The sequence below is a fragment of the Catharus ustulatus genome, chromosome 28 (genome assembly GCF_009819885.2).
Source record: "Catharus ustulatus isolate bCatUst1 chromosome 28, bCatUst1.pri.v2, whole genome shotgun sequence".
Taxonomy (NCBI): Eukaryota; Metazoa; Chordata; class Aves; order Passeriformes; family Turdidae; genus Catharus; species Catharus ustulatus.
This window is the reverse complement of record NC_046248.1, coordinates 5,144,992-5,168,476: the sequence shown is the minus strand read 5'-3', so window position 1 is coordinate 5,168,476 and position 23,485 is coordinate 5,144,992. Positions and strand designations below refer to the sequence as shown.

Sequence of the window (23,485 nt, the reverse complement as noted above, 5' to 3'; positions counted from 1 at the left end):
GGCAGAGATGCTATAATTAAAAGCTCCATTCCAATATTTATTAATATTTCATGATAGATGTCAAAGGTTGCTCTGTAATTCTGGGGGATTTGACTGATCCTGGGTGTGATTCCTGCAGGGTTTAGGGGATGAATCCCTGGGGGTTTGATGTGAGGGCCTTGTCCTCACACTCTGTGAGAAAAATCTGATTTTTCCCAGGTGCTTTTTCACCCCACTCACATGAAGGGTTTGGATAATTTGTTCATTTTAAAACAGGGAATTCTACATCTTGTTTAGAGAAAAAAAATAAAAATTCATGGAGGGTTTGTAGAGTCCAAAATCACCCCTGGCACAAATCCCTTGTGAGGGCACAGGGGCTCCAAACCCAGGAAACATTTTCCTAAAAATTTCCTAAAATTTCTGTGTGGGTACAGCCCAAAATAAACCCCAAAATTCCCCCCCAAAACCTTCTGAGTGTTCTGTGAAACCCACCCTGCCCCAGACCCCGGTGGGTTTGGGAAAACCTTGGCACAGAGCAGTGCCTGGGAGGAAAACATCCTGATTTTTTATTTCTAGTTATTTATTTACTTTTATTTTAAATTTTTAATTTTTTAAAATGTTTTTATTTTTATTTAATTTTTTCTTTTTATTTTAAATTTCTTATTTTAATTTTTATTTTAATTTTTTTATTTTAATTTTTTAATTTTATTTTTTATTTTAATTTTTTATTTTTATTTTATCTGAGGGATTGTCCCCAAACCCTGGGGCAAGTGGTGCTAAAAAAAGAGCTTTTTTTTGTGTGTCACCTTCTCTGTTCCCAGAGCTGAAGGTGTGTTCCTTCTGTGTTCCCTTTTTTAAAACCTTGATTTCAGAGGGGAGTGTTGCCCCTAATCACAGCTCCTTTTGGTTATCAGTTGAAATGTGTGGATATTCCCTATTTTTTTTTTAATATATTTTATTTTCTGACTCTTTCTGAGCCTCTCCTGGCTCTGGAAAGTTTTCCCTCCTCCCCCAGTGACCCAGCTGGGAACCAAGCACAGCTCCCAGGAGCTCCTTCCCCTCTGAGTCTCTCCAGGTTTATTTTTAACCAATTTAAAATTAATTCTTTTGGGAAAAAAAAAATTTAAAACTGCCATTGTGACTTCTAAGAACTGTTGATAGAAAATAATAATAAATAAATCAACTCTTTTTACAGGCTGGTATTCTGGGCCACATCCCCCAGGGAAAGAGAAAAATGTGGTGCCAGGGTTCCAGGAAATGTTTCTAAATAAACCAGAAATTCTGGGGTTTTGCTTCCACTTTGCTCCCCTTCCCCATTTCTGAGTCAGGGATGAGCTGAATCTTTGTTTTCCTGGTTGTTTATCCTGATTGAATCCTGATCCCTGCAGCTCAGGGTGGGGTTACTGACATTCAGGGAGCAAAGATTTTCTGATTTTAGATTTTAAAAAGCCTTCCCCCAAAACTCCTGTTGTGAATGCCACTCAGAATATTTGCTTCTCAAATCCATCTTGCCCTGTGCAATATCAAATCCTAAATATTGTCAATATTTAGGATAAATTTGGTCAAAGAACTGAGAAACAGCTGATCTTCATAAAGCTTCCAAAATGGGATTATTTCAAATAAACATGAAGAAAAGGTGAAGGTTTGGGGGCACAGGAGAATCTTTGGAGCCAGAGGTTCAGGGTTCAGCTGGGGAAGGGTTGGAGGCTCCAGGGCCCAGAGGGAGCTCAGGGTTTTGTTTATTCTTAACAGAATTTGGGATCTGTGAGTGCTGGCCTGGGGTGATCTGGGGCTGGAGCTTTCAAAGAGACAGAGAATTTTTATTTTTGTAGAAATATCTATTTTAAGGTGGTGCTGCAGGTGGCTCCTTGCCCTGAGGAAGGTTTTCCATGGGAGCTCAGGGTAGATCCAGGTGATTCAGAGCAGAATTTCCCCACTGATGTCAGCACTGCTCCCAGTTCTGAGCTCCCCAAATGTTCCTGGGTTCGGGAAAAATCCATTTTGGGGGGATGTGGGGACAAACCCCCATCAGCTCCCTGTGTGTGAGTGCTTTTCAAACCAACCCCACCTGGATCTTTATCCAAAATCTGTGTCCTGCATTGGCTGATGTCACCCCAGGAACCACTTTGTGCCACTTCCCTGCCAGGAAATCACCACTTCTGGGGACCTTTTATAGCACTGAGATCTCTGAAAACCCCATATTGAAAATCAGCAAACACTGAGTGGCAGCTCTGGGGAAAACAGAGGGATGGTGGATTAGAAACCTTGGGAAAAGTGGCAGAAAACTTATTTTAAAATGAGATAAAATGAGGATAAAAGGTGCTGCAGCCTTGTAGCCACGCTGCTGAGTGTGTGCCCATGAGCTCCTCTGGGATTCCCTGGCATGGGAGATCCCTGCTGCTGTCCCCATGGTTTTCCTGGGGGTTGGAGGTGCCTTTTGGAGCTCTCAGGGTTCAGTTTCTCAGACTTTCCCCCCCACTCATTGTTATTTCACTCCTTTGGAAGATCTGTGGGTTTGTAGCAGCAGGCTCAGATTTTCTGTGCTCATTAAATGATCAGCACTGAGGGAATTCTCTGCTGCTGGAGCTGCAGGAATCATTCCTCATCCTCTTTTAAATCAGAGGATGCTCCTTCCTTGGTCTCAGTTTCTGCTCAATCCTGTGTTTTTACACTCAGATTAACCTCGAATTTCTTCATTTCCCTTCGTGGCCAGGCTCTTCCACAATTTACTTTTTGTTCTGCTGATTTTTAACCACTGACAATCAGGATAAGCTGTCCAAAATCAGATTAGTACCAGGTTTAGTCCACACAGGACTTTGCAAACCTCAGTCAGTGGCACTGGGTTATTCTCTGTACCTCGAGGTGCAAGCAATGGAATCCTCAAAGCACTGGGGGCAGAAATATTTTCCTTTTTTTCTCCATTCATTTCTCTTTGAGGGTTTGCCTCAGAGTCCCCCCAATTAGAAATTTCTTTTCATCACATTTCAGACGAGCTCTTTGCCATCTGACCTCCCCTCCAATGCAATATTCCCACCAGAAAATCACCTGAATCAGCAAACTCCTCTGCTGGCTGAACTTGCAATTCCTTCCCCACAGTGACCTGCTTGGCCAAGTTCCCATCAGGGTCAGGGCTGCACAATTCCTGCCCCATTTTCCAGGCTTGCACTTTGTCCAGCAGTGCAGGGAGAAAGGGAGGAGAGGTGAATTCATTATTTTATATTCAGTCTGACATATTCCTCGATTTCAGCATTGTCCAAGGCAGCTCAGCAGCAGAGCTGTGTGCACTGAGACACAGTTTTAAGGATTTCCTTGGATTTTCTAGACCAGCTCAGCAGCAGAGCTGTGTACACTGAATTCAGACATGATTTTAAGTCTCTCCTTGGATCTCCCAGACCAGCTCAGCAGCAGTTGTGTGTCCCTGTGGTCACAAGAACCCCTCAGGGTTTGGGTTTGGGGCTGTCACCACCTAAAAGGTGACTCCACAGGTGAATTTTTGCATTTTTTCTCCAAACATCACACTTTGGTATCAGCAGGAAGCACCAGGGTCACAGTAATGTCACAAGAGCTGCTGAGGATTTTTTGGAAGATTTTTTTTATCTCATTTTAATTAATTTTGAATGAGCCCTCTATCCATGAAAGTGCAAAGTGCTGTGGCTCCACATTTTCCAGTCTTTCCAAACTCTTATTTGGCAAAAGTCAGTGGTGCCAACAACCTCAAGTGTGTCAGAAGCAAGGAGAGCAAACCTCAGTGTGGAAAATGCAATGTTTGCAGCAGACACCAATTGTTTTGTGCCTCAGACAGAAAATAACTCGACCCTCACGAACACAAGAGTGGCAGGCGCTGCTTTAGCTCACTAGAAATTTAAAAAATGAAATGCACATATTCTTTATTTTGTATTAATACACTGTAACTGCTTTACAGAGTCCAGCAGATCAGTTGCATGTAAATACTACAGATGAACTTGCCAAACTGGAGCTCACAAAACTAGTGCATTTATCCCAAAGCAGAGACTAAACCCTCTAAATCCTTAAAAAAATACATTAAAGAACATACCACACACACACATATTGCACTTTTCTCCGTATGAAATTTGTACCCCATGTACATCACACCAAAGTCTCTTCAAAGGAGGCTGTAGTACAAGATAATAAAGCTAATAATTACTCTAACAGTAGTGTACACAGTTCTCTAATGGTAGAACAGAACAGATTGGAACAAAAAAAAAGCCACTTCAAAGGAGCAGGAAGTGGTGCCCAATGGATCCTCTCTGTATGAGAAGGCTTCAGAAGCCTTTTAGTCCTAATTGGCTTAAAGGAAATGACATGAAATGTTAAATATGCTTTTGGCTGAGGGGAAAGAGTCAGTCTAAACTGCATGAAAAAATACTGCAGCTCCCCCCTGCCCAGCACTGCAAAGCTCAGAGCAGCTCAGACTGCTTGGCACATCCTGAAAAATGAACTGCACAGCTCCAGAAGGGAATTCTTTATCTCTGGAGTCCTGAAACGTGCAGGATCCTGGAGCTGGATGGGGAAGGAAGGGGTTGTTGTGGCAGTGACCCAGTGACTGCAGAGTGCTGGGAGCTCTCCCTGCCCAGTTCTGAGTGCTGGGAGCTCTCCCTGCCCAGCTCTGAGTGCTGGGAGCTCTCCCTGCCCAGCTCTGAGTGCTGGGAGCTCTCCCTGCCCAGTTCTGAGTGTGCTGGGAGCTCTCCCTGCCCAGCTCTGAGTGCTGGGAGCTCTCCCTGCCCAGTTCTGGGTGTGCTGGAGCTCTCCCTGCCCAGCTCTGAGTGCTGGGAGCTCTCCCTGCCCAGTTCTGGGTGTCCTGGGAGCTCTCCCTGCCCAGTTCTCAGTGCTGGGAGCTCTCCCTGCCCAGTTCTCAGTGCTGGGAGCTCTCCCTGCCCAGTTCTGGGTGCTGGGACAATGCACATCCCAGGGTCCTGCTGCAGGCAGGGAAGGAGCAGTGAAAGGACAGGACAGGACTCTGTCCCACCTTTGCTCTGTTCTCTGCAGCTTTTCAGGCTGTTTCCCTCCAGGTGTCCTGGCTTTGTGTGCTCCACTGTGCCAGGTGTCCTTTGGAAGGGGAACCACACAACAGAACCCTGAGGCAGAGCTTCCTGCCCACCTTTATCTCGTGCTGCTTTGCTGCTGCCTTGAGAACCCTGTGGCAGCAGAGGCAGAAGCTGAGCAGGCTCCAGAGAGCAGGAGCTGTCCCCACCTGAGCACTTCTGTCACCTCAAACCCCTCCTCCCTTCACACAGTGGCTGAACTCCTCCTGTCCCATGTTTTAATGTGATCTTATTGCTGTAAATGCTGATTATCCACCTCCCTCCCCTCTTGGGATGTGCAGTACCAAAGAGCAAACCTGCAGCAGCTCTGGGGTGATCAGCACAGCTCCTCTGCTCCTTGTGCTTTGATGAAGCTGCAATTGTGCTTAATGTCAGCTCAGGAAAGGGCTGGGCTGGCCACTGGCCACTGCAGGCTCAGAGACAAAGCCCAGGCTGGAGATCTCAGCTCCCTGCAGCTCCCTGAGCCCCTCCTATGACTTGGATTTCACCACTGCAAAGTTCTGCAGACACAGCTCCTGCTGGAGCATCCCTTGAAATGTTCTGACACATCAACAGTTTGATGCTGAAATATTGCTGTGATACTTTCAGTGTCCTATATACAGGAGCCACTCAAACACTGAGAAGTTAAACATGTCCCACATGGTGGGACGTGTGCTCTGAAGGGACTTTGGCCACAGCAGGGATATAAATGGGGTATTGTCTACTTTCTTCAGAAAAAAGCATATAGGCTGAGAAAGAACTGAAAAAGGCACAGCACTATCACTTCACAGGGGTGTTTTTTTTACTTTTTATAAGCTCATTGTTTTTTTTTATCCTTAAAGTTCTAAAACCCTAAATAATTGTCCAAATATACAAAGCTCAAGAAACCACCAGCGACACATACTGCAAATTCAAAACACAGTTTTGTTTGCTTGTTTTGTTTGTTTGTTTTTTTTTTTAAATGCAACCCAGGGACAGGTGGATCCTTTCCAGTGAGCAGAACTTCTCCAGGACAGAAGGGGGTGATTTTAAAAGCCACACTGGTGGATTTTTTTTTTTAATTGCATTTCCTGCAGCTCTTGCTTTCTCATGGCTCTCTTACCTTCTGTCTCTGTTGGCTCATCCTTGATCCTCCAGATCCCGACCCAGAGGTCTCTCCACACAGTCCCAGGTTTCTTTTGACAAAGCCAAGGTGTCCCTTGCTGCAGATTCCTCCAGCAGCCAGTGAAGGTTTGGGAACTCCTCGAGGTGCCAGCAGGAGAAGTGGAGGCTGCCTGAGATGCTCAGGAGTAGTTCCAGACCAGGAGCTCAAGCACAGTGCAGCTCCCCTTGAATTCCTTCTCCAGGGGATTTCAGCTGCCATCAGCACAGACCCAAATCCAGCCTGAATTTCAATGAAACTATTGCTTTTATTGCCAGGGAGTATGAGAAGTGTGCACTCACTCTCCTCTCTCCAAGTGCATGTTGGATGGATGCTGACAAACTCCCCCAATTGTTTTTGGAAGGGGCTGTTTCCTTCCTCTGAAATTCACCTTTTTTGCCTCCTTCTTTGCAGACTCTGTGGGATGAAGCTGCACTCCCCCTTCTTCAGCCCAGGCCACAGGGCCCAAACACCTCCTGCTCCTTTATTCTTCTTTTCTTTCCTTTTCTTCCAGCCAGGTGAATTTTTAGTTTCCCCTCTCAATTCAAGGGTCGAAAAACTACCATGAATTCCCAAGGGGCAAGGGTGAGAATAGGAAAAAAAAAATAAAACCAAAATAAAAAAAACCCCAAAAAATTCACATGCTTCTCCATTTGTCCCTCCTGGGTGCTGATTTGCTAGTTGACCAGGACATAGCCACCGTGCTGGGGATCCACAGCCTCCATCATCTCACAATCAAAGAGTCCTGGCAGCTCTGACAGGGCCAGGGGGTCGTAGCTGGGCTGTGCCTCTGCTGAGCTGCTCTGGCTCTCCCTGGCTCTCTCAGGCAGTGCTGCAGGGCTCTGGGGCAGGTGGTGCTCAGCACAGGGCAGCTCACAAGTCTGAAAAGGGAACTGCAGGGGCTGGCCCTGCCCTGCTGGGGACGGCCTGGACGGGCTGGGGGGCTCCAGCTGCACCTTGGGGAACTGCCTGAGGAAAGGCTCAAAGTGCAGCTGCCCTGAGGAGGGCTCCAGCACGGGGCTCAGGGGCTGCTGCAGGCTGAACTGGGCTGGCTGCTGCTGCTGCTGCTGCTGCTGGGGCTGCTGCTGCTGCTGCTGCTGCTGCTGCTGCTGGGGCTGCAGCTCCTCCGGGCAGGGCAGGGGCAGAGGGCTGGCCCTGGGGTACGAGCTCTCAGCTATCTGCATCTGGTTAAAGTAGGCCTGCAGCTGGGACTGCTTCTGCAGGAACAGCCTCTTCTGGTGCAGCCTGCAGCCAGGACACAAACACAATTATTTCTGCTCATCTGGGCCACTCACACAGCTCTCCACTCTGCTCATTCACTTCTGCAGCACATCAGAGTTATCACCTCTCAGTGGTGTCACAGATCTCCTCTGATAACTTTATCCATTTTTTAAGCTAACCCCATGCATTGTTTAATTCAGTGTGTTAAGAATGAGATGTGTTTGTATTTTTGTTCAGAATGAGATGCAATGTGTTTGTATTTTAAAGCCTGCTCTTCACTGCTCTGGGGAATTTGGGAGCTGAAGATCAGGCAGAGAAATCTGTAAACACATGACAGAACTTGTTCAAGTTTTGAAGTGAAGCTTTCCTTTTTCTGATAGTTTCTAAATGCACAAAGTTGCAGTTCTGTTACTCCTGAGAGTAATTTTTCTGTGTAGTGTGGGGATTCTCACCTGTGCTCCTGGAGCTGCTGCTCCAGACTCCGGGGCAGCTCTTTGCAGTACAGCTGGCAAGTGTTCTGAGCTTTGGAGAGCAGAGGGGGCTTCTGCAAGGAAAGCAGAGCTGCTTTAAATGGCTTTTGATCTCATGAATTAGCCCAGAAAGCAAGAGAAACATTTTCTACCCCTGTAACTGCCCAGCTGTGCACAGAGCCACTCTCTCAACCCCAAATCCCCACTGGCTTCTAACCCTTAGACAGCATTTCTGCAGGAGAGATTGTGCCATAAAAATTCATGGAAATCTTGCCTCCCAAGTGGAAGAAGCTGCAAGCTGGAGAACTGGGGGAAAGCCAGTTTTTTATAAACTAAAGGTATATGAAAATGGGTTTGAAATGAAGGGGGTGTGGAAGAGGAAGGCCCAGGGCAGAACCTTGATGGGATGTCACAGCAATGACCTGTGCTAAGGCTGGGGAGGAAAACAAGAATGAACTTTTGGCATAATCAGGGTCAGTGCCTGACAGCAGAACAGCACAGTGCAGCTCCCAGTTCAGCTGTTCTGTGCTCATTTACCCTCTGAGAGCTTTTCCTGGGGGAAGGGAAGGGAAGGGAAGGGAAGGGAAGGGAAGGGAAGGGAAGGGAAGGGAAGGGAAGGGAAGGGAAGGGAAGGGAAGGGAAGGGAAGGGAAGGGAAGGGAAGGGAAGGGAAGGGAAGGGAAGGGAAGGGAAGGGAAGGGAAGGGAAGGGAAGGGAAGGCAGGACAGGGGTACCTGGAGCCGCTGTTTCAGGTACTGAGTCTCCAAGCTCTGCCTCCGGGATAACAACGGGGGGTGAGCACCCTGCTGCTGCTGCTGCTGGGAGCCTTCCTCCTGCAGAGGGGAGAGGAACAAGCTGCACAGCCAGAAAAGGCTCCCTGAACCCTTCCTTCAAGGATTTTCCCTGCCTGAGGTGCCGTGGTTGCCGTCTCGAAACAACTCACTGGGAGCTCCTGAGCATTTCTGCCAATCAGGCTGTGAGTGCTTCTTGCAATTGTACCTCCACCCAGAAAAGCTGCTCTTGGCCTTGGCTAAATCCAAAACATCCTTCAGACTGAAAGGCTATGGCTGCTGGGTTTGGAAAGCTGACAGAGCCACTCACTCACACCACGAGGATGGGCAAAGGCTGCAAATTCTCCGGTCTAAGGCAGAAAGGGGAATAGGGAATTATCTATAAATTAGCTCTTCTCAGGTGTCCACACCTCCTCATCCTCTCCTGATTGTCCCAAACAATTCAGATGGAGCTCAATTTCTGCTCTAGTACCTGTGCAGGGCTGTGAATGAGGTCCTGCAGCTGGGTGGCAGCTGATGTCAGGGAAGGCTCTTCCTCTGATCCCATTTGTTCATAGAGCAGCTGCACTTTGTTCAGCTCCAGGATTCCTTTGGTTCGTGCCAGGTTCTGGAGGTGCTGCCTAAATGCTACAATTCCTGGAGAGGAGAAGAACAAAAACCCCTCAGAATAATGTCAGTAATAATCTCCAGTACAATTCCTGGAGAGGACAAGAACAAAAACCTCTCAGAATAATCTGTTAATTATAATCTGCAGGACAATTCCTGGAGAAAAGAAGAACAAAAACCCCTCAATAATCTGACAGTAATAATCTCCAATACAGTTGCTGGAGAGGAGATGAACAAAATCCTCTAAGAATAATCTGACAGTTATAATCTCCAGCACAACTCCTGGAGAAGAGAAGAACAAAAACCCCTCAATGACCTGACAGTAATAATCTCCAGCACAATTCCTGGAGAGAAGAACAAAAACCCCTCAATGACCTGACAGTAATAATCTCCAGCACAATTCCTGGACAGAAGAACAAAAACCTCTCAGAATAATCTGTCAGTAATAATCTCCAGCACAATTCCTAGAGAGGACAAGAACAAAAACCTCTCAGAATAATCTGACAGTAATAATCTCCAGCACAACTCCAGGAGAGAAGAAGAACAAAAATCCCTCATCAGAACAATCTGATTTTCAGCACAGGAGACAAACAGTGACGAGCGAGCCCCAGCGTGGCTGCTGAGCACAGCCAGCATTTCCTGGGTGTGATTACAGTTAAATATCAGATGTTTCAGACAGGTCAGCGCCCCTGAGCACAGCATCCCTGCTGCAGGGTTACCTTGGGTGAGCGAGGTGTCGGAGGCGCGCCGGCCCTCGCGGAAGCTGACGGGGGAGCGGTTGTGAGCCTCTCGTTTTTGGGAGCTCAGGGCCTGCATGGCTGGGTTGGCAGGTCTGAGCCCCAGGAAGGGAGAGGTCACCCCTGGGGGCTGCTGGCTGCTCAGCACCATCTCCTTCAAGGAAGGAGCCTCCCCCAGGAATTTCAGATCCCTCTGCACGGAGCCCATGTCGTACTCGGAGTCGATGCTGCCCAGCGAGGAATTCTCATCCAAGGAATACACTTTCCCTGGGACATAAAACCAAAAAAAAATCAGGATAAATGCAGGAATCAGTGCCACTGACTCCAGTGAACAGCCAAAAGGAATCAATTTTGACAAGGGAATTGTCAAGTCAAACTTGCAGCACAATAATGGGGATTTGCTGCTGGTTTTTGCAGCAGTCACTGTGCAGATGTTCACTGGGCTGTCTGCAAAGTGTTCAGGGTTTTTATTTAGCCACAGATAATCCTGACAAAACTGTGGCCTGGAAGGCTTGGTCACCTCACAGGTGCTGGAGTCCAGAGGGTTTTTATTTCCCCACCAGCTCTGCCAGCTCATCTTTAGGGGATGAATGATTTGGGGACACTCAGCTGACACAGCTGCCAGTTCTGCCACATTTCCCAGTTGCTGTTGGGGCTGCACATGAGTTTAATCACCTGTCAATTTGCTGCTCTGCTTTTATATTGTCTCAACAGCAGATTTTGGGGAATTTTGCAGGGTTTTTTTTTCCATTTGTCCTTTCTAGCAAATACAAACTTGTAGTCCTTATTCATAAAACCTCACGTTTTCCATCAGCAGATGATCAGACTGAGTGCTGAGGGAGAAAATGAGATTTGAGCTGAGCCTGGCATGATGAAATGAGATTTGAGCTGAGCTCTGTACCTGAGCCTGGCACCATGAAATGAGCTCTGTACCTGAGCCTGGCACCATCAGCAGCTGGTTGGTGACCTCAGCCAGGGTGTGCCTCCTCTTGCCCCCTCGAGCTGCCTGCAGGGCAGCAAAGGCCTGGCCTGGGTCCTCCTCTGGCTCTCCCTGGGCCTCGATGCCCTCGTCGATGGAGGTGTCCATGCTGCTGCAGGGCAGGGACTGGCAGCCTTTCCTCAGCACCACGGGGGGCACGGGCTCCAGCAGGCAGCCATTCACCTGGGGGCACAGGGACAGCTTGCTCTGAGCCCAGCTTGCTTGGAAACCAGCTTTGAGCCCAGCTTTGTTGTGAGCCCACCCTTGTGAGCCCACCCTTGTTCTGAGCCCACCTTCGTTCTGTGCCCAGCTTTTTGTGCCCATCTTTGTTCTGAGCCCAGCTTTGTTCTGAGCCCAGCTTTGTTGTGAGCCCACCCTTGTTGTGAGCCCACCCTTGTTCTGAGCCCACCTTCATTTTGAGCCCAGCTTTTTGTGCCCATCTTTGTTCTGAGCCCAGCTTTGTTGTGAGCCCAGTTTTGTTATGAGCCCCTCCCCTTGTTCTGAGCCCAGCTTCATTGTGAGCCCAGCTTTGCTCTGTGCCCACCTTTGCTCTGAGCCCAGCTTTTTCTGAGCCCAGCTTTTTGTGCCCACTTTTGTTCTGAGCCCAGCCTTGTTCTGTGCCCATCCTTGTTCTGTGCCCACCTTTGTTTGAGCCCAGCTTTGAGCCCACCCTTGTTCTGAGCCCAGCTTTGTTCTAAGCCCACCTTCATTCTGAGCCCAGCTTTTTGCACCCACCTTTGTTCTGAGCCCAGCTTTGAGCCCAGTTTTTTGTGCCCACCTTTGTTCTGAGCCCAAAGAATCACCCCCAAAAGCAGCAAAGCCCTGGCCTGAAGGCAGTGGGGATCTTTAACTCTGCTAAGTAAAACTTGTCATGTAAATTCTTAATTTCCTATTTACATTCCCTGAACACTCAATTCCCTAAAACCAAATATTCTTATTCCCACTGGATATTCTGTGCTCTCCAGGGCTGGGTTTTTTGGTTGTTTTGGGGTTTATTTTGTTATGATTTGGGTTTTTTTGGTTTGGTTTTTTGGTTTTGTTTGGTTCTTTTTTTTTTGGTTGGTTGTTTTGGGGTTTTTTTGTTTGTTTTTGGTTCGGTTTGGGGTTTTTCTTTTGAGTTATTAAAAACCTTACCAGCTTAGTCACATGTATAAAATATTTCTGGAATGTGCAACACTGCTGCTCCCCCCTTCCCACACCTCCTGTGCTCATTTATCACTCTGAGATAAACACCAGGAAAACCCAGCCCTGTGCTCCACCCCAGCAGGGCTGTGCTCAGCACCATAAATGTTCACAAATGTCCATAAATGTTCACAAATGTTCACAAATGTTCATAAATGCACCTTTCTCCCTCCTTGGATTTCCCCAGCCTGATAAAGCCTTGGGCAGCCTCTGAAATCAGAATTTACAGGCACCTCCCCAGCCTAAACTGCTCCTGAGGTTTTAATTCTGGTTTTATTCTCCAAAGCCAGGGATCCTTCTGTCCCTTAATGCATTCTTTGCCATATGAAATTATTTGGGTTGTAGGCAAAAATATAAAGATTTATGTGATATATATTAATATATTTCCATTTATGTACATCAATATTTCATTATTATTATTAACATTATTTTATTTATATTAATATAATTTATATGCCTTTATTTATTTATTTATTTATTTATTTGTTTGTTTATATTTCCATGTCCTGCAGCTTTTGGAGGTGCCATCCTATATAATTATATATCTTTATATTTCTATCATTTATTTATGTATTTATTTATATTTCCATGGCCTGCAGCTTTTGAAGACTCTGTCCTGTAATTATATATCATTAAATTTCTATTAATTATTTATATATTTATTTCTATTTCCATGGCCTGCAGCTTTTGCAGGCTCCATCCTATATAATTATATATCTTTATATTTCTATTATTTATTTATTTATATATTAATAAATATTTCCATGCCTGCAGCTTTTGAAGACTCTGTCCTGTAATTATATATCTTTATATTTATATTCTTTATTTATATATTAATAAATATTACAGTGTCCTGCAGCTTTTGGAGGCTCTGCCCTGTAATTATATATATTTCTATTTTTTATGTATATATTAATAAATATTTCAGTGTCCTGCAGCTTTTGGAGGCTCTGTCCTGCCATTCCTGTCCTGCTGCACAAATGGGATCCACTGGGTAAAACAGATGGAAAAAACACAATCCTTAAACCACAAAACCTGTGGAAATAATTTCATGTACATGATTTCATGTAAAGCCATTTTATGGGAGCCATTCCTGAATTCTTTGGTATTTTGAAAAGGAAAAGAGGTTTCACTGCATGGACAGCATGAGGCAGAACTCTGTGGCAGGAAAACATCAAGAATCTGCTATAAATAGTTTAAAATATCAAATATCTGCTATAAATCATTTAAACAGCAGGAAAATGATGATTCCTGCATAGGAAAACTCTGGTTTTAAATTTAATTTAAATTTAATTTTTCTTGCACACCTTCCTTCCCATCTGGGGCTTTCCCCCTGAAGTTCCTGGCACTGCTCTGGCAGAACCAATCCCAGCTGGCTCCCTGCAGTTTTTCCTGGAATTTTTAGTGGTCATATCCTACAAAAATTCAGAATATTCCCAGGTGAGTTCAGCCCTGACACCTCACTGCTGTCACCAGTGGCTGACCTGGCCAAAGTGCTGCTCTAAAGCAAAAGGGGGATGCAAAAACCAGGCTGGAAATGTGAATTTTGGAAGTGGTTTTTGCTTCCCAGCTGCCAGGGACCACCCAAGGAGGAGCAGGGCCACACTCTTGGTGTTGGGAACAAACCAGGGAGCAACAAACCCTTCCAAGTGGCAGCAGGAAATCAAAGCCCAGCTGGCACCAGGCAGGATGAAAATGCTGAAATTCAAGTGGTAACGTGGTGCAACATGAGAGAAAACAGCACAAGTTTTATGGGAGTCACATACTTCATAAATGTAATTATTTTAAGCTATTTCCCTTTCTAATTGCTGACTCCAGATCAGGCTTGGACATTTCAGCTGCCTGAAATGTGTGAAGCAGAGTTTTTAGATCTCTTGAAAATAGATTTTAGAAGAACAAGGGACAGGAACTCACTTTTTTTGGTTTTTTTTTTTTTTTCCTCCTTTCCAAAATGGAGCCAGGAACGATGAAAAAAGTCACAGGGAAAGAGAACACCTACAACTCTTGATGCTTAAATATTTAAATTTCAGGAAGCACTGCTGTGCTTTTAAAAGACAACAACATTTTATAGCTGGAATGATTTCTGGGAAAAATAAACAAAAAAATAAAGACACAAATCCCAGGGTGATTTCAAGCTGTACCTTTGGTGTCTCAACCCTTTCCTCCTCCATAAAAGCTGCTTCTCCCTGGCAGCTGGAGGGGGGGAAGGAAAAGGTTTCAGCTCCTGAGGCTGAGGGGAGCCCTGGGGACTGCAGCAACCTCGGATTTTGGGAGTGCAGGTTCACTGAGGGCACCACAGCTTGGGCCTGAAAAACAGAATTGAAAACAGAATTGAAAACTGGAAGGGTTTTAGGTAGGGAGCAACATGCAGAGGCACAGATGGAACAATGTGCAGCCCAGTGCCAAAGCAGAAGGGCAAGATTTATTTCTTGGTTCAGGATGAAGAACATTCTTAGCCTTTAAACTTTGAAAAAAAATCTAAATTGCCAGCCCCAAAACACCCAGGCCAACCCTAAATGTCATTAAGCTCAGTACTTATTGAAGCTGACTTATTCCCAGCAGCACAGACAGAGATTCCCACTAAAGCCAAACCCAAAATCTTCCAGCTAGGAGAAGAAGCACAGGACCTTCAATGGGAGATGAGCTGGGATTTGAGCTTAAAAATTGAGATTCCCAATTAAGCCAAACCTAAATTCCTCCAGTTAGAAGAAGCACAGAACCTTCAATGGGAGATGAGCTGGGAGTTGAGGTTAAAAATGAGATTCCCAATAAAGCCAAACCCAAATTCTTCCAGTTAGGAGAAGAAGCAGAGGGCTTTCAATGGGAGATGAGCTGGGAGTTGAGCTTAAAAATTGAGATTCCCAACTAAGCCAAACCTAAATTCTTCCAGCTAGGAGCACAGGACTTTAAGTGGGAGATGAGCTGGGAATTGACCTTAAAAATGAGATCCTTGCTAAAATCAAACCCAAATTCTTCCAGTTAGAAAAAGCACAGGGCCTTCAATGGGAGATCAGCTGGGAGCTGAGGTTAAAAATGAGATTACCAATAAAATCAAACCCAAATTCTTCCAGCTAGAAGCACAGGACTTTCCCTTCCATAGGAGATGAGTTGGGAGTTGAGCTTAAAAACTGAGATTCCCAATAAAGCCAAACTTAAATTCCTCCAGTTAGGAGCACAGGATTTTCAATGGGAGCCGAGCTTGGAATTGAGCTTAAAAATGAGCTCCTGACTAAAACCAAATCCATTGTTTGCATTTCAGGATGAAAAGCCCTGAACACCGAGGGCCTGCAGGAGGAAGGGAAGGATTTGGGGCTGGCCTGAGTAAAGCTGAGGGGCTGCAGGAGGGATTTGGGGCTATCTGAGTGAGGCTGAGGGGCTGCAGCAGGGGGCTGACCTTGGCTTTCCATGGGAGATGAGCTGGGAATTGAGGTCAAAAATGAGATTCCCACTAAAGCCAAACCTAAATTCTTCCAGTTAGAAGAAGCACAGGACTTCCCCTCCAATAGGAGATGAGCTGGGAGTTGAGCTTAAAAATTGAGATTCCCAATTAAGCCAAACTTAAATTCCTCCAGTTAGAAGAAGCACAGACTTTCACTTTCAATGGCAGATGAGCTGGGAATTGAGCTTAAAAACAAGATCCTTACTAAAACCAAACCTAAATTCTTCCAGTTAGGAGAAGAAACACAGGACTTTCAATGGGAGATGAGCTGGGAATTGAAGTTAAAAATGAGATCCTCACTAAAGCCAAACCCAAATTCTTCCAGCTAGAAGCACAGGACTTTCAATAGGAGATGAGCTGGGAGCTGATCTTAAAAATGAGATTCCCAATAAAGCCAAACCTAAATTCCTCCAGTTAGAAAAAGCACAGGGCCTTCAATGGGAGATGAGTTGGGAGCTGAGCTTAAAAATTGAGATTCCCAATTAAGCCAAACCCAAATTCTTCCAGCTAGGAGCACAGGACTTTCAATAGGAGATGAGCTGGGAATTGAGCTTAAAAATGAGCTCCTGGCTAAAACCAAATCCATTGTTTGCATTTCAGGATGAAAAGCCCTGAACACTGAGGGCCTGCAGGAGGAAGAGAAGGATTTGGGGCTGTCTGAGTGAGGCTGCAGGGGGATTTGGGGCTGTCTGAGTGAGGCTGCAGCAGGATTTGGGGCTGACCTTGGCCAGGCTCTGCTCGGCCACGCTGCTGGGCCGGCGCTGCCGCGCGTCCACGCGCTGCTCCACGGGGAAGCTGCTCCTGTGCGACTTGAGCCTCTCCACCAGCAGGTAATAGATGGCAGCAAAGTGGTTGTAGCTCTTGTTCTGCAGGGACTGCCAAAAAGAAAAGCACAGCAAAATGTTGTAGCAGCCAGCTGGGTGCTGGGTTTTGTGCTCTGTCAGGAATAAAAGGAGGTTTGGGGGGTTTAGGGGCAAAGCAGAGTGGCAGGGACAGAAAAACAGAAATCTCAGATGGATTTAATTCAAATTTCTCATAGATGGATTTCTCACAGGTTGATTTCTCACAGACTGATTTCTCACATTGATTTCTCAGAATTGATTTCTCACAGATTGATTTCTCTCAGATTGATTTCTCAGAGATAGATTTCTCAGAGGTACATTTCTCAGATTGATTTCTCACAGATAGATTTCTCACAGTCTGATTTCTCACAGATTGATTTCTCACAGATTGATTTCTCACAGATTGATTTCTCAGACTGATTTCTCAGAATTGATTTCTCACAGACAGATTTCTCACAGACTGATTTCTCAGATTGATTTCTCAGAATTGATTTCTCAGAATTGATTTCTCACAGACAGATTTCTCACAGACTGATTTCTCACAGATTGATTTCTCAGAATTGATTTCTCACAGGTTTCATTCTGAACCTGCAAAGGCAGAGCTCCCACCCTAGAGGCAATGCTCACATCAAACCTTTGCCATTCCTGGCCAGGACAGGACACACACATTTCCTGCTCCTCCTTGATTCCCTTTTACCACCCCCTTAAAAGCTCAACATTCACTTTGACTCTCATTTAACACCCTCTTCAAATGAATTTATTTTCTAATTCCCCCTTGCCTCTCTTCAGCTGCCAAGTTAATAATTTATCCAACCCCACTCAGGAGTGTTTTACCCCAATTTCAGTGTTTTTTACCCCCATTTCAGTGTATTTTACCCCCATTTCAATGTGTTTTACCCCCAGGTGGGTTTTACCTCCAGAGTTTTCTGCTGGTCTATGCCCAGGCTGTGCATCAGCCTCAGCACCTGCTCGTTGTACTCGCCCAGGGGCTCGTTCTCCTCCCCTGCTGGGTACAGGATTGGCCTCTGGGCAGGCACCTCCACCAGCATCCACTTGTGCTCCTTGATCTGAGCAATGCTCAAACGTTTGGAGGGGTCCAGGACCAGCATCCTCCTGATCAGGTGCTCACACTCTGTTGGCAAGAAGGGAAAAAATAAGAATTAGAGATTTGCTCAGTGACCTGAGCTGCAGCACAGCTAAAAACTCAAAGCATTAAAACTGAGAAAAAACCCAAATTCTTCATGGCCAGCAGTGCCATTCCCACCTCCTGATTTATCCCAGGATTTATTCAATGGATTTATTCAATAATCATTATTTTATAATGATAATAAAGCTCATCACTGTTACCTTCTGACATGAAATAAGGGATCCTGAACCTTCCCTCCAGCACTCTCTGCCTCAGGATGGGCAGGGTGGGTCCATCAAAGGGCAGAGCTCCACACACCAGCACATAGAGCACCACCCCCATGCTCTGTGGGGGAAAAAAAGAGAATTTTCAGCTCAGTTCCAAGCTCCCAGCAGGGTCTCTGAAGGTACAAGGCAAGCCCTGCCACAGAGAGAATTCCTTCCTGCAGAAAAAGGGGATTGAGATGGAAAGGAGGGAGCTGCACACTGGGTGGGAGCTGAGAAATGAACCCCAACTTCAGCTGAGAATTTGGGACCCTCAGACAAAGTGAAAAACTGTGATTGATATTTTCCACTTAAAGCCTGAAAAATCCTGTGGGGAGGAGTTTCTGTGAGCAGTCAGATTGGGGGATTATTTGATGTGAACAAAAGGGGAAATCATGGGCAGGAGCTCTGCTCCAATTGCTCATTCCTGGAAGGATGCAGTGAATTGGCAAAAAAATAACAGAGAGAACCACACCAGCCTGGCACTGGGTCTCTCAAGGGGGAATAAGCAAGTGCTGACCTCAAAACTTTGCAAAAATGGCAAGATTTTACAATTAAATTGAGATTTTTCAAAGAAAACCCTGCCAAAAACTGCACTGGGAACTGCTGCAAGCTGGGCACCTTCAAGGAACCCTGAACTCAGGAGTGAAGATGATTTTATTTTAAAAACCAACACCTTCTGTGTGGGCAGGCAGATCCTGTTAATGATTTGGGACTTTTTACATTTCAGGAATGTTTACCAAAGTTCAGGGATTCCCTTGTGACGCTCACAGTGGCACCTGGCTGACGTCTGCTCTGTGTTTACCAACCCCCAAAGGTCCAGGCAGGCTGGAGCCTTGCTAAAACCAGTATTTATTAGGTGCTTGTGTACACAGAACCAGCACACAGCCAGATAAACGTGTGTAAAAGCACATTTGTCCTTTGTTTGATTAAAAACTTCACAAAGATTTGATTTGTGGAGGTGATTTGGATTCGCTGGAATTGACTGAGCAGCCCAAGGTGGATTTTCAGGAGCTGCCCTGGCTAAAAAGTCAAGGCCAGGGTGATGCTGGCAAAAAAAAAAAATAAAATAAAAAAAATAAAATAAAATCAGAACAAATATTTCAGATTTTCAGGCTAAGAAAAATCAAATATTCCTGATCTGCATCTTAAGAAAAATCAAGGATTCCAGATCTGCAGCTTAAAAGAAAATCAAAGATTCTAGATCTTCAGGTTAAGAAAAATCAAATATTTCAGATCTGCAGGTTAAAAGAAAAGCAAAGATTCCAGATCTGCAGATTAAGAAAAATCAAATATTCCAGATCTGCAGGTTAAGAACAACCAAATATTTCATATATGCAGCTTAAGAAAAATCAAATATCCCACATCTGCAGCTCCAGAACAATCGATTCCAAATCTGCAGCTCCAGGAAAATCAACGATTCCAGATCTGCAGGTTAAAAGAAAATCAAATATTCCAGAAAAACAAAATATTCCAGATCTGCAGCTCCAGAAAAATTCAACAGCCCAAATCTGCAGCTCCAGAACAATCCAATATCCCAGCTCTGCAGCTCCAGAAAAATCAAATATTCCAAATCTGCAGCTCCAGAACAACCCAATACCCCAGATCTGCAGCTCCAGAGCAATCCAACATCCCAGCTCTGCAGCTCCAGAACAATTAAATATTCAGCTCTGCAGTTCCAGAACAATTCAACATCCCAGCTCTGCAGCCCCAGAACAATTTAACATCCCAGCTCTGCAGCTCCAGAACAATTCAGCATTTCAGATCTGCAGCTCCAGAACAATTTAATATCCCAGCTCTGCAGCTCCAGAGCAATCCCATATCCCAAACCTGCAGCTCCAGAGCAATCCAACATCCCAGCTCTGCAGCTCCAGAACAATCCCATATCCCAAACCTGCAGCTCCAGAACAATCCAACATCCCAGCTCTGCAGCTCCAGAACAATCCAATATCCCAAACCTGCAGCTCCAGAATAATTTAACATCCCAGCTCTGCAGCTCCAGAACAATCCCAGCCTGTCCCAGCCTCCCCCTCCCTGGGTGCACTGAGGAACCCAAGGTACCCAAATGTCCAGCTGGGGTCCCTCGTACTGCTGCCCTTCAAACACCTCTGGGGCTGCGTAGGGGGGGCTCCCACACCACGTTGTCAGAGGCTCCCCGCTCTTATAGAAATTCCCAAAGCCAAAATCTGTGGGGGAAGAAAAAAAAATAAAAAATAAAAAGTCACTCCAAGCTTCCACTGCGCCACAAAGGATCATTTTAATGATAATTTTAATAATTGCACTGTGGTTCCATCCCAAATCCTTTTGTGAAAATATTGGGATGCTGGGTGTCCTCTTGCTGTTTTCATATTGTGGAATTATTAAAACATTGCAAAAACCTTCACAGCCTGGAGGAGTTTTGAGTAAACTTGTAAACAGCCATCATTAAAATTCAACAAACTGACAGCCACAGCACATAAATGAGATTATTGATTTGCCAAGAGATAATCTGAGATTCCCTGGGTTTTCCTTAGGTGCTTTCTAGCCTTCAGTGCACAACAAATTTTGACAAATCTTTGGAGCTGGGGAGGAAGGAGCTGTGCCAAGAGCAACAGGCATGAGAAACTTCTGCTGGGAAGGACAGTGCTACTGGGAGCAGGAATTACCAAGCCACAAATAAAAAATCCTTTTACAGGGTGCTTTTTATGGCTTCAGCTGAGGGCTGATATTCATCAGAATTTTTATAATTCGGGGGTGAAAAGAGAAGGGAAAATGGTTGGAGACAGAGGCTGGGGCTGCTTCCCTGGAGCTGGGCAGCTCCTGGTGCTGCTGGGACAGGGGTGACAAACAGGGCTCAGGGTGTTGAGACAGAGCTAAATGTCTCAGGGATGTTGGGAGGTGACAAACAGGGCTCAGGGTGTTGATCCTGCTCTCAGTGTCCCAGGGATGTGTGACACTGGTGACAAACAGGGCTCAGGCTGTTGAGACAGATCTCAATGTCCCAGGGATGTGTGACACTGGGGACAAACAGGGCTCAGGGTGTTGAGACAGAGCTAAATGTCTCAGGGATGTTGGGAGGTGACAAACAGGGCTCAGGGTGTTGATCCTGCTCTCAGTGTCCCAGGGATGTGTGACACTGGTGACAAAGAGAGCTCAGGTTGTTGAGCCAGCTCTCTGCCCCAGGGATGTGTGACAGGGGTGACAAACAGGGCTCAGGGTGTTGATCCAGCTCTGAATGTCCCAGGGATGTTGGGAGGTGACAAACAGGGCTCAGGGTGTTGATCCTGCTCTCAGTGTCCCAGGGATGTGTGACAGGGGTGACAAACAGGGCTCAGGCTGTTGAGACAGATCTCAATGTCCCAGGGATGTTGGGAGGTGACAAACTGGGCTCAGGCTGTTGATCCAGCTCTCAGTGTCCCAGGGATGTGTGACACTGGTGACAAACAGGGTTCAGGCTGTTGATCCTGCTCTCAGTGTCCCAGGGATGTGTGACAGGGGTGACAAACAGGGCTCAGGCTGTTGATCCTGCTCTCTGTGTCCCAGGGATGTGTGACACTGGTGACAAACAGGGCTCAGGCTGTTGATCCTGCTCTCAGTGTCCCAGGGATCTGGCCACGCTGAGCAGCAGATTCAGAGCTGATAAATGCTGTGCTTCTCACAGGCTCTGCTGAACCACCCCTCTCACCCCTGCGCTGCTCAGAGGAGCCAGAAAAGCACCAGGGAACTTCAGAAGGAGAGAAACAGAGAGAGATTTAACAAAGACTCAGATGAAAGTGAGCCTGGAGTTGTTTTAGAGCAGAGCTGGAGCTGCTGCTGCTGCCACCCAGCTCTGTGGGAAAGGAATGGGGGCTGCTTTCCCAGCAGGAATTCCATGGAATTCTACCTGCAGGATCCCTCAGAAACGCAGTTTTGGGAACACCAGGAGTGCAGAGGATTTGGGAGCCCAGAATGAACATCCCACAGTGCCCTGAACCCCTGGGAGGTGCAGAACCCCCAGTCAGGGTCAGCACACCTGATCCCCTGCAGGGTGAACTTTTGGGAGCTGGGCAGCATCAAAGGGAGCCAGGCTGGGTGCCAGGGCTGCTCTGAAGGTCAGGGACGCTTTCACCACCACCAGGGACGTCACCAGGGCTGCCAGCAGCCAAGGCCAGCTCAGATTCCAAACCTCTCCAGGAACCAGGGCACAGAACAGGGCAGGACATCCCTGCTGCCCTTCCTCCATCATCCCTGCAGCTCTGCAACACCTCCGGCTGGAATAACACAGGGGGACAAGAGAATCTACCCCAAATCCCTGTGTAACCCCAAACCCCTGTGTAATCCCAATTGCCCTGTGTAACCCCAATTCTCCTCTGTGTAACCCCAACCTCTCTGTGAACCCCAAATCCCCTGTGTAACCCCAAATCCCTGTGTAACCCCAACCTCTCTGTGTAACCCCAACCCCTCTGTGAACCCCAACTCCTCTGTGTAATCCCAAATTCCTCTGTGTAACCCCAACCCCTCTGTGAACCCCAAAATCCCCCTGTGTAACTCCAAATCCCTCTGTGTAACCCCAATTCCTCTGTGTACCCAACCCTTCTGTGAACCCAATTCCTCTGTCCAACCCCAACTCCTCTGTGTAACCCCAAATCCCCCTGTGTAACCCCAATTCCTCTGTATAACCCCAACCCCTCTGTGTAACCCCAATTCCCTGTGTAACCCCAAATCCCTGCCAACCCCAACTCCTCTGTGTAACCCCAATTCCCCTGTGTAACCCCAAACCCTCTGTGAACCCCAACCCTTCTGTGTAACCCCAACCCCTCTGTGTAACCCCCTCATCACCTTTTCCCCTTTTTCCCTTTTCCCCTATCACAGCCAGACTGCTGTTGTGATTTTTTGCATCATTATTCCCTTTGAGCAGACTGTTCCCCACTCAGATCTGGCTTGGCAGCAGTGCAGGGCTCTGGGAGCCATCCCTGCTCTCCACAGAAGCTTTCTGCCACCCCGTGTAGGTGTCATTAAATCTGATTTCTCCCCTCACTTATCTGGGATTTGTCAGGTTTTCAACATCCTTCCAGTGCTGCAGATAAACATCAGGTTTTTATCTCTGAACTGCAGCTCCCACTCGGGTGCCACCCTCATAAATCTTCCTATCAGATCCACAAGTACAAGGACATTTATTTGTAAGCACAGCTAAAGAAAGCCTGACCTGCTTGGGAGCACAAGGATTTCAAATCCTACAAGAAAAAAGTGAAATTCTTTGCCTGCTCAGACTGGGATTTAAAGTTTACCTCCCTGAAGGAACATAAAGAAATCTGAGCAGCAAAAAGAAACAGAGCCAATACAAGAGAAGCCTGAGGTTATGTCATTATTCTCTTCAGCTGATGGATTTCATAACACCATAATAAACCATAAAAGGGTTTTATTTGTGGTCACCCAAAGGACCTGGGGAGCAGGGACATCCTGGAGCTGCTCCTGACCTCTGCTCCCTCCCTGAGCAAGAGAAGAGCAGGACTTGCAGTGCTGAGCTGGGTGGGAGAGCAGCTCTTGGCTGGCTCTGATGGGCTGCTGACAGCACAGATTTATTGGGAAATTCATGAATGAGAGGCTGGGAATTGCTGCAGAAGGAGCAGCCAAGGAGTGGGAATTCCTCAGCAGTCCCTGGGCTCAGTGTTGTCTTCTACACCTGGAAAATGATTCCTCATTCTGCCTT

At 46.4% G+C, this 23,485-nt stretch overlaps 1 protein-coding gene across 1 annotated transcript in view; it reads right to left on the bottom strand.

Moving 5' to 3' along the window:
• Positions 1-5,624: 5,624 nt before the first annotated feature.
• The window catches only part of SIK2 (salt inducible kinase 2), a 31,306-nt gene continuing 13,445 nt past the window's right edge, over positions 5,625-23,485 (bottom strand). Inside the window, 11 exon segments of the mRNA XM_033081750.1 lie at positions 5,625-7,407; positions 7,836-7,927; positions 8,587-8,685; positions 9,116-9,279; positions 9,969-10,253; positions 10,920-11,148; positions 14,289-14,453; positions 16,309-16,461; positions 17,343-17,560; positions 17,776-17,899; positions 19,879-20,006. Coding sequence (XP_032937641.1) covers positions 6,840-7,407; positions 7,836-7,927; positions 8,587-8,685; positions 9,116-9,279; positions 9,969-10,253; positions 10,920-11,148; positions 14,289-14,453; positions 16,309-16,461; positions 17,343-17,560; positions 17,776-17,899; positions 19,879-20,006 — 2,225 coding nt within the window. The 3' untranslated portion in view covers positions 5,625-6,839.